Source organism: Carlito syrichta, unplaced genomic scaffold (assembly GCF_000164805.1).
Source record: "Carlito syrichta isolate Samal-C Ts95f unplaced genomic scaffold, Tarsius_syrichta-2.0.1 Scaffold302779, whole genome shotgun sequence".
In the NCBI taxonomy this organism is placed as follows: Eukaryota; Metazoa; Chordata; class Mammalia; order Primates; family Tarsiidae; genus Carlito; species Carlito syrichta.
In genome coordinates, this window is record NW_007246875.1 from 497,154 (window position 1) to 507,877 (window position 10,724).

At 48.8% G+C, this 10,724-nt stretch overlaps 1 protein-coding gene across 1 annotated transcript in view; it reads right to left on the reverse strand.

Moving 5' to 3' along the window:
• Positions 1-9,657, reverse strand: part of LOC103259476 (myosin-16-like) — a 65,125-nt gene extending 55,468 nt beyond the window's left edge. The window contains 7 exon segments of the mRNA XM_008057142.1: positions 321-384; positions 1,285-1,377; positions 2,067-2,163; positions 2,480-2,507; positions 3,133-3,289; positions 6,213-6,356; positions 9,448-9,657. Of these exon segments, the coding sequence (XP_008055333.1) occupies positions 321-384; positions 1,285-1,377; positions 2,067-2,163; positions 2,480-2,507; positions 3,133-3,289; positions 6,213-6,356; positions 9,448-9,657 (793 nt within the window).
• Positions 9,658-10,724: the final 1,067 nt, after the last annotated feature.

Below are 10,724 nucleotides of genomic sequence, written 5' to 3' on the forward strand. Positions count from 1 at the left end.
TCAGGTGATCCTTCCGCCTCAGCCTTCCAAGTAGCCGGAACTACAGGCATGTGCTACCACTCCTGGCTAATTTTTTGATATATTGTAGAGGCGAGGTCTCACCAAGTTGCCCAGGCTGGTCTCGAATCCCTGAGCTCAGGCAATCCTCTCACCTCGGCCTCCCAAAGTGCTGGGATGACAGGTTTGAGCCACCATGCCTGACCTGAAATTCTTAATTTCTTCTTTTAGCAAGGGCCCGTCCGTTTTCATTTTTCATGGGGTTCTCACAAATTACATAGCTGGTCCCGCCCACACGGACCCTCCAAAGGGGGCTGACTTACAGCTCTCGATGTCAGCTCCAGCCAGTTTTCCTGTAGTTCCGAAGTGGATTCGGATGAACTTGCCCTGAGCAGGGAGGAGAAGGAACAGGTCAGGCGGGATGTTGCCCATAGCTTTAGAGTACTAAGGGGCCTGGATTTGGCCGAGGGTCGCTGATCCAGGATGTGGAAGTTGTAATGGCCGGGCGTGTCTGCAGAGCTGTGGATTTCCCACAAAGATGGACAGAGAAGGAGACAGACGGGTCTCAGAGCTAAATCTGTGGTTCGGGGCATTTGTGGGGCAGAAGTGCTCAGCCAGAGGGGTTGAGATCCTTTGGAACTCTGCCTGGCAACCAGGCATGGCAGGGGTTTAGCCAGTTGGCCAGGTGGCAGGAGGCTCCCTTTCAAGTCTCTTTCTCAAGAGACCTCTCACTTTTCCCTCCGACTTGTGGCAAAGCCATCAATACATTCTCCTGGAAATAGGAATCCCCTCCTTTGCACGTTTGTTCTCGCCTCTCTTCCTTACTGTCCCCAGTCCTGTTTCCCTGGGTTCCTGGCCAATGGGCCCCAGAGGAACCTGGGACGTCAGGAAGAAGGGGCCAGGGCATTTCTCCTCCCACCTCAGGCAGTGCTGAGTGCTAAGTTCCTCTGTGACTCCACACAGCCACGCTGGCTTTAGAATCCACCAGGGGCCTAGGGAGAGTGCCTCTCTTGAGTCTCTTCAGCCAGGAAAGGGGTCACAATGTGACCTCTCAGCCCTCTATCCCTGTGTCTCCAAGGCTCTGTATCAAAGCCCCTTGATGTCAATACTGAAGTGAGTTCTGTTGGCTGATTAGATCCTCCTTAAAAATCCCTGAGAAGGAGATGCCTTGACTTGTCTTATCCTTTTCACCTTAATTTAAATCAGCCTCAATTGCTTTATCTGGAGTGGGGTCATGACACCTGTCCCACCACCCTCAGGGACCACTTTGCCGCCGTTCACACTTACGAAGCGAGAGGAGTTGTTGTTCCTGGTGGTCTTGGCGTTCCCAAAGGCCTCCAGCACAGGGTTTGCCTGGATGATTTGATCCTCCAGGGACCCCTGAGCCAGAAAGAAGCCCAAAGTGGGTGACCAGCCGGCTGCTGCTTCGGGGACCAGGACTGAGTGATTGGGCTCGCAAATGACAGTGGCTTATGTGCCGACAACCCAGGAGGGTGGGTGGCCTTGGGGTGGCTGGGAAACCAGAGCCAGAGGGGCTTCATGTAGTAACCTGGGAGGAGGGCCACTGCCTGTCAATGTCCCGCTGTGTGATGTCAGGAGGGCACCTGGGGACACTGGCAGCCATCAACCTTGATTACTGTGGCCGGTGGAGAGACCTCCCAGGAGTAGGCCTGAAAACCCCTCCCTGGGCATCCTGGGTCTTCCTCTGAAGCTGTCCTTTGCTTTGTCAGCTCTACCTAGCTGTGGTTGGCCCAGTTAATGCCATGTGTATCCCTGGGGTGACTAGGGCCTGCGGGAGTGGTTTAACGAGGACGCTGTGTTCCCGTTTCTCCTCTGCCACCCATCCCTCTGGGGCAGCAGAACCGGTCCTGGGGGAAGAGACCCCAGTCTATGGCCACCTTCTCCCTGTGTGATCCCACCCAAATTGCTTTTCTTTGTGCCTCAGTCTCCTCATCTGTAAAATGGCCCTAAGCCACAGAGCAGCTGCTGTTAAGATTGAATGGGCTTTGTGTGTGTCACAGAAGCCAGAAGACAGGAAACATACTGTGAGGTCGCCCAGTCAACCCTACCTTCTTATCGGTGGTCTGTCTGCCAGTTCCTCCGATATTCGCGAAATACTGAATGACCTTCTTCGTGTTTTCAGTCTTGCCAGCACCAGATTCTCCACTGCAGGTGGAACACGGGAGTGGACGGGAAAAGCAGTTCGAGGAGGATGGACCGCAGAGAAGGAAAGCAATAGAAAGGTACATATTTCTATTCACATTTTGCCCCCAAGCCTGGATAGACAGGCAGGTGGGGAGGCCCTGGGGACATGGAGTCCCCCCTGAGAATCAGCAGGTGTAGTCTTATCCTGCTAAGCCCACTCGCTGCCTGTAGAGTTCTAGACAAAGTCTCCCAATTAATTCTAAGAAGGCTTAATTACATATGTAAGACACCGACCTAATTATGTGTGTATAGACTGAGAGACAGAAGAGACACTTACGTGATTAGCATAGACTGATTTTCACGATCTATAAGGAAGAAAACAGCAACAAGAAGATGCAATTAGGAGACATTTAGAAATTAGGCATTTTACCATACCCCAGCCAAACAGCACTTTCCCGAATCCCAGCCGGCTTAGAATTGTGGCCAAAACCCCAGGATCCTGTGGGATCCACGGTCACGTGCCCACCGCTGCAGCGTACACTTTTGCAGAAAGGGCCAAGAATTTACCAGCCGCTCTGTTTCCATCAGTCCATTCTTTTTGGTCATAAAGCTACCCAGTCATAGGTGACGGAACGAGCCATAGTGATTTAAAATCACCCAAAAGAGCCACTATACCATAAAGCAAAGACCATACAGGTAACGGTTAAGGGTGTTGACTTGAGTTCTGGGCAAGTTACTTAAGTTGGCATCTCATGAGTCTGTGATACTTAAATGAGATAAGGCTTGAGGTAGGGCTGGGACTACCTCCCTGAGCACAGGCACCTGGTCAGCACCTGCTGCCGCCCAGAATTTAGCAAAGAACTACAACAGGTGGTGCAGAGTCAGGGTTGGGATCAAGTAGCATGTGGTCCTAAGGCATCTGGAGCCACAGTAGCAAAGGCAGATGTGTCTCCCACTGCCCCAGCCTCAGAAGACGCTGTGGCCACGCACCCATGAGCATGTCATGGTAGGCGTTGTCAGAGATGGAGAAGAGGTGGGGTGGCATCTCCGTACGCTTCTTGCCCTTGTACATGTTGGCCACGCGGGCCCCGTAGATGGGCAGCCACCGGTAGGGGTTGACTGTCACGCAGAACAAACCAGAGTAGGTCTGGAAAAAGGAAAGGAGGACAGTTAACTGGGCCTCCCTCCAGGCACCCTCTTCCCTCATCTGAGTTCCCTCCAGGCCCCAGCCTATCACAGAGAAGGCAGGGAACAAAATAAGCCTTCTCAGGGCAAAATCTGTCTGAGTCTCTATTATGCAAAACGAGCCTTCTCTTTAATATATATTTGTTTTGTTTGTTTTTGGTTTAGGTACAGACGCTCTCTGATGGTTGAGGTATGTAAGTTGAGAACACAGCTTCTACTTAAAATACTTTCAATGTACGATGAGTTTATCCAGATGTAACCCCACCATAAGTTAAGGAACGTACTCAGTACTGAGTGCATATCACTTTCATACCATCATAAGTTGGGGGCTCTCTGGTTTTTTTGTTTTATTTCATTTTATTTCTTGAGTCAGGGTCTCACTCTGTCACCCAGGCTGGAATGCAGTGGCACAATCACGGCTCACTACAGCCTCAACCTCCTGGGCTCAGGTGATCCTTCTGCCTTGGCCTCCCCAGTCACTGAGACTACAGGCGTGCGCCACCAGGCCTGGCTGATTTTTTATTTTCTGTAGAGACAAGGTCTTGCTATGTTGCCTAGGCTGACGATTTTATTTTTTAGAGATCGAGTCTTGTTTGTTAACCAGGTTGGAGTGGCAGGAAAGTAGTGACCTCTGCTTCCTGGGCTCAAGCAATCCTCCCAACTCAGCCTTCTGAGTGGCTGGGACTACAGGTGCATGCCACCACATCTGGCTAACTTTAGTTTTTTTATTTTTTTGTAGAGATAGGGTTTTGCTATGTTACCCAGACTGGTCTTGAACCCCTAGCCTCAAGCAATCCTCCTGCCTCAACTTCTCAAAGCGGGAATTACAAGCATGAGCGCCACCATGTCTGGCTGACTGTGTCTGAATAGGGAACACAGTCCCTGTATGGTCCCCCCAACCTGTTCAGTGTTTGTGCCCCTCCCCCACAGGTAAACGCTGTGCTAGTTTCTTATACTCCCTTCCTCGGTTTTGATACATATTCAAACAAACCTAGAGACACAATCTTAGCCTCTTTTCCCCTCGTATAAACAGTAAATAGTAGTCTATAATACTGTTTTACGTCTTGCTTTTTCCACTTAGTGTATCTGAGAGACTTTCCGTGAGAGCCCACTGAGAGAGTTCTGGGTGATTTAGTAGTGAGGCATCTTCATTGTGTCGAGCTGCGTGTGACCTGCTCTTAAAAAGAGACTCCACATTCTTTTTTCACTCCAAGCTGCCAATTTTGTAAGAAATGTCCCCATGAAAAAGGAACAGAAAAACCAATGAGGTAATAAATAAATCATCTGAGAGCAGGGAGCAGAAGTCAGGACAGGAAATGGCCAAATCGTTGGGTTCCAAACATTCCCTTTTCCTTGCTGGGTGGACACGTTGGCCTCCGACACCTCCGCTACGCCCCTCTTTTCAAGTCAACGTTAAGCCCTTCCCTTTTGGTCCAAGTGAGAATTAGCACTCCCTGGTTTTTCCTTAGCCTAACTGCAGTATGTTGAGTTTTTAAAAGGAGACTTACAAAGTAGAAAGCGATCCAAAGAAAAAGAAGTGAAGAGAAGATAAAGAAAACCCAGTGGAAGAGCTGAGAGTATGACACACAGTGTCTCATCCTGGGTCTCTGGCCACTGAGTCACTCGCTTCCCCTCCAGCTGTCTCAGCTGGGGGCGGGGTGGGGGGCAGACAGACAACATCCAGGAAGCCAGTTGACATCCCTGCTGTGATCAGGGGGGATGAGGGAGAAGTAAGAGGGACTGTGGGAGCAGCCCCTGCTGTCAGAGTTGTTCAACTAGTTGTTCCATTGAGGTGCCTTGATGTAAGAGGAGACTCCCTCCCTGGTCTCTCAGGTCACACTCCACAAAGCCTGTAGTCCCTAAGCCCAGAGACATGGTGTGGCCATCCATGAGGAGCAGCAGCCCCGACCCTGATACTGGCCGTTGAGTTCACTGAACCTGACATTCCTAGTAGCTGAGGATGGGTGTAGCTCTTTCTAGAGCTGCTGAGTCACTTAGGTCCAAGGATGTCCCACTAGCTCCAGGTCCAGCAAATAAATATCTGCCAGAGCTTTTCTGAGATCTTCCAGCACTGCCTGGGACTATAGTGCTGCAGAAGGCCTCAATCCAGAACCAAAGTAGTGTTCAAGGAGTGTGAGGTAGGTGGACACAGCAGCCATCTTGGCTAGAACCGTAAACCCAGAGAAGGGTATGCCCAGCAACTCCTTACCTTGGATTCAAGCCCTGCCTCACCTATGACTACCAGATAAGCATCTTTCCTTTGTAGTAAGGACATCTAGAGAGACAAACACTAACAAGGCCTTACACAACCCGTTTGGGAATTTAGCCATCAGCACCTTCAGCATTCTTCTGTCTTAGGATTTCTACGAGACTCAGGGGACTGATGGTAACTCACTCTGGTCATCACTTCGACAAACAGAAACTGAGCTTCATCAAGGATGTAGCCTATTGTTCCTCCTAAGTCCCCTAGGCTGCATTTAAATTACATTTCCTCAATGTTGGTTGGTTGGTTGGTTGGATGGATGGATGGATGGATGGATGGACGGATGGACAAAGAGGAGCTTCTAATAAGGGCACATGAAATCATTAGAAGGGAAATGATATTTTGATAGGAGAGTCTGAGGAAGGGGGAAGGGCGTGAGAAGGAAGATTTCTGGGTGACAACCCTAGCAAAGGTGTTTCAGCAGATGGTGCCATAACTGAAATGCCAGAGGCTCGGAGTAGAAGTTCTAACATATTAAAAACATAGTCCCTGTGCTCTTGTCTGAATCATAATGTGTATTGGGAGCTGAGAATGATAGATTAGCCCCTCCCCCTCAAAGAGGGGCAGGAGATCTGTAGCCACCTCCTCCTCCCCACCGCGTATCCCCAGCCCCCACACTCACATAGATCCTCATGTGGGTGTAGCGTTGGCGAAGATTGTCCAGGACGCTGGCCTCATTCAGGAAGGTCATGTCTGCCATGTCGTTGGCCTGGTAGAATTTGGGTGGATTCATCTGCTGGACATCATCCTTTTTCACAGTTACGGTCTGGAGGGTCAAGACACAGTGGCACAGGCATTAGGAAATAGTGCTGTCACAGCCACACAGCTTCTGGCTTAGGGTGTGACACACCCTCTGGTGTCCCGGAAGGAGCTAGAGGGGGGCGCCCGGTGGACCCAGCTCCTGGTCCAGCCGCATTCCACTGTGTGACTTGGGATGGAGTAGCACTTCTGAGGCCATATCGGCTTTACCTGGGAGAATGTTAGGGACCTAAGTGGAATCATGTAAAAAACCTTGTGAGCTATGACCTTCCTTCTCTATGGTACAGAGCACCTCTGGCCTGTGCTTCTCTGATGAGCTGATTAGGGCTTGCTCTTTCCTCCCAGGGACATTTTGCAGACATGTGGCTCTTGGCTCTCTTCCTTGAGAGTTAGTGATGGCTTCAAAATAGCAGTTAACTTTTCCATTTTATTTATTGCTATATTTAGAAACAGGGTCGGTCACTGTCACCTAGGCTGGAGTGCAGTGGGGCGATCACGGCTCACTGGAACCTCAAACTCCTGGGCTCAAATGATCCGCCGGCCTCAGCCTCTTGTGTAGCTGGGACTACAGGTGTGCACCACTACACCTTGCTCTTTTATTATTATTATTATCATTATTGTCATTATTATTTTTATTGAGGTGGGATCTTGCTATGTTGCCCAGGCTGATTTTCCATTTTTAAAAAAAGACATTCCTAATACTATAAGAAAAGGATTGTTAGTAATGGGAAATTGGGGGGGGGGGGGGTTGGGAGGGCATGGGATTGGCAGTACTGGGATTCTGCCAGGGTGGAGGGCGGCACATCTCATCAACAAGGATACCTGCATAATGAACATTGGTATACTTAACCCTGAATTGTACTCCACATCTTTAACATTAAAAATTAAAAAAAAGACATTCCCCTGCTCCCACCAAACCACCATGAAGTTTATAAAATTGAAAGCAAGCAAGCAATGAAGACAAAAAGAAAACAGAAGTGAGTGTTGAACAGCAGATATGTTTGTGCCTCAGCAAGGCGGGCAGAACCCTCCCCCTGGCGCACCCCGATTTCTTCATCTACAAATGAAAATTAGCGCCAGCTCTTAAGTTCCAGCATCTGGGATCAAAGCTGAAGATACATGATTCAGAAAACAAGTATCTTCTGGCTGCCTACAGCCTTAGATGTGAGGCCTGAATACATACTGGGATTTCTGGGGCTTTTAATAATTTATGAGTACAATAGGCAGATAATTTGAAATCTTGACAGTTCTGGAAAAAATCTACCCGGGGAATGGTCACCACATCCCTAGTAAATCAATCTGGGTTTTATTCAGAGTCCACTTCCAGTAGTTTCTAGATCTCTGGTCCTCGCCCACATGCAGACACTTCTCTTCCAGCAGAGGAATGGAGGATTTGGCCTTGATCTTAGGAGCCAGGGGAGTCAACACCACAGGCTCTGTATTTTCTGTCCCAGACCCGGCTGGCTGGCCCTGCAGATACTCCAGGAAATTAGATGTTATTCTTAAATCTGCATCCAAACTGGGACCTCTGGGGTACCACTTCCATCACCCATCATTTCTAATGACACCGCAATGCTTTTCCCTCTGACAAGTGTGTTTCCTCTGAGAATTAAGCTTGGCTTTCAAGTTCAAATCCACTTTTACCCAGTTACTTACAGCCTCATAACTCTACTGTCACGCCCCTCAAAGGCAGGTGCAGAGAAAAGCACAGCTGTTGCTAGTTCTGATCACAGAAGGTCTCTGGCTTCTGTTGTGCATGAAACTAACCGAGGATTGACCTCACACCCCCAGCACCCTGGCAGACCACTATGGAGAGATGGTATGGTGACAGAGGGGACATGGCCCTTTGAACTGATACAGCAGGTTTTAATCCAAGTTTATCACTTGCTATTTTTTCAATGTACACAAGTAATCAAAAGTGCCTTTGATTCTCATTATTCCTTGTCTGCAAAATAGGGTCAATAAATCCTACTACATAAGGTTGCTGAAAAGGTTCAACAGCTGTCAAGTGTCTCACTCAGGGGCTTGGGGTTAATTGTTTTTGTTTGATTGTTTGAGTCGAGGTCTCACTCTGCCACCCAGACTGGAGGGCAGTGGCACCATCAGCGTAGTACAGCCTCGACCTCTTGGGCTCAAGAGATCCTCCTGCCTCAGCTTCCTGAGTAGCTGGGACTATAGGCACACACCACCACACCTGGCTAAGTTTTTGACTGTCTGTAAAGACAAGGTCTCACTTGCTATGTCGCCTGGGCTGGTCTTGAACTCCTGGGCTTAAGCAATCCTCCCACCTCAGCCTCCCAAAGTGCTGGGATTGCAGGCTTGAGCCACTGTGTCCAGCCCCAACTTAGAAGTATGATAAACAAAATTTTCTATCCACTCTCTCACATCACACCTCATAGTCAGGCACAGTGTGGACCAGCAGAGGGAGGGGTGTTTGGTAAACCAGCCATCTGGGGGGAAACAATTCCTGATTTGTAGCATTCGCCAATTTCCATGGTGTAAATACTTGCACCATGGCTGATAGCAGGTTGCCAAAGTTGAATAACTTTCTGTAAAGTTCCTGAATGCTTAGTGTCGGGTCCAGCTCACCACCCACACGCGGCAAGGGGCTTGGGAACCACCATCCATTACTCATGCAGCTGAAGAGCTCATTCAGTGAATTAGGGTGTTCTGGGCTCTGTCTTGTGCTCCTCATGCCACCATGGGCCATGGCACACATGAGACAGCTGATGGATGAGATACTCAGTCTCATTCTTAGAAAATAGATTCCACTTGAGAGTTGTTTGGGGCATCAAAGAAAGTGACTCATGCTAATCCCATACACACTATACTGTCTGAATCTACAAAGTGCTTTCATGTATCCTATCTCATTGGATTCTCTATTGTGATAGAGTCACAGTTCAGGCAGGGAAAGTGTCTTGCCCAGGACCGTACACACCTTGAATACGGTCGAGTCTGGATTTGACCCCAACACACGATACTCAAAGATCCCTGCTCTTTTTGCCACCCTAGTTCTTGGGCAGAAGCATGTTAAGAGGAGGCCTGGGTGCCTGCCACTTCCAAGCTTGGTTTCATCCTGGAGATTGTTCCCCACTCACCTGGTTGGTGACTGTCTTCACAGTGACTTGGTCGCCTTGCTCAGACTGGATTTCCCCAGCAATGAAGCCCTCCTTCTCATCTTTGACCCAGCAGGACCTCTTGATGTCGTAGGGCTTGTTCATGGCTTCAATCCTCTCCTTGTCGGGAGGTGCCAAGAAGGGCATAGGGTCCACATCGTCCCCACATTCCCCTTTGTACCCACCAGGCATCGCGGCTTGGCTGAAGGAGGAGCAGGGAGGAACTGAGGGTGGGAACCAGGACTTCCCCGGGTGCTGTTGAGGGAAGCAGGGGTAGGTTGCTTAGGCTGATGGACAGGCTGGAGCAGATGTCCTGAGAAACAGGGGTAGCTTCTCTCATGCCGCTTTGGCTGTCCTGGTGCCATTAGGTCTTCATAACCAAGAATAAGAAATAAGCCAATAATTCCTCACAATGTGGGTGCCCCCCATAAATACAAAATGCTTCTACATCTGTCATCTCACATGCTCCTCACACCAAGGCTGTGAGGTAGGGATCAGGAAGCCCAGTTTATGAAGAAGACGGAGGTCAAGATAGGCAAAGCAAGGATTTTTAACTAGGGTCCATGAAATGGGACAGGGAAACAATTACCAGTTGGTTTTCTCTTTCCTTCAGGTACAAACAGAGGCCACAGAACACAGTAGCACCAGAACCACTTGTACTTGTTCCCAGCAGAAATAAAATAGATTATTTCATTTTAAAGTGGGTTCAGGCATCTGAAGACATTATTTGTCCTCATCTGAACCTTGAAATTATGATCTCCTTAGACCCTCAGTTAGATGCTGTCATTTAAATATATTAATAAAGAAGGACATTTATTATCATAACACAAGTTAGTGTGTATATATATATGTGTGTGTATATATGTATGTGTGTAAAAGGAAGATACATTCTACTTGTTACTCAAACAAAACATCTGTCCACATCTGAGGACTGGATTCCTTTTCAATCTTGGATGACATCTTGGGTGACAGAGTGAGACACTATCTCTAATACACACACACACACACACACACACACACATTAGAGACAGTGTCCCACTCTGTCACCCAAGATGTCACCCAAGACTGAGTACAGTGGTATGATCACAGCTCATTGCAGCCTCGAACTCCTGGGCACTCATGATCTTCCTGCCTCAGCCTCCTGAGTAGTTGGGACTACAGGCAAGCACCTCCATTCTGCCTAATTTTTTTTGTATTTTTTGTAGGAATGGGGTCTCACTATGTTGCCCTGGCTGGTCTGAAATTCCTGGGCCCAAGTA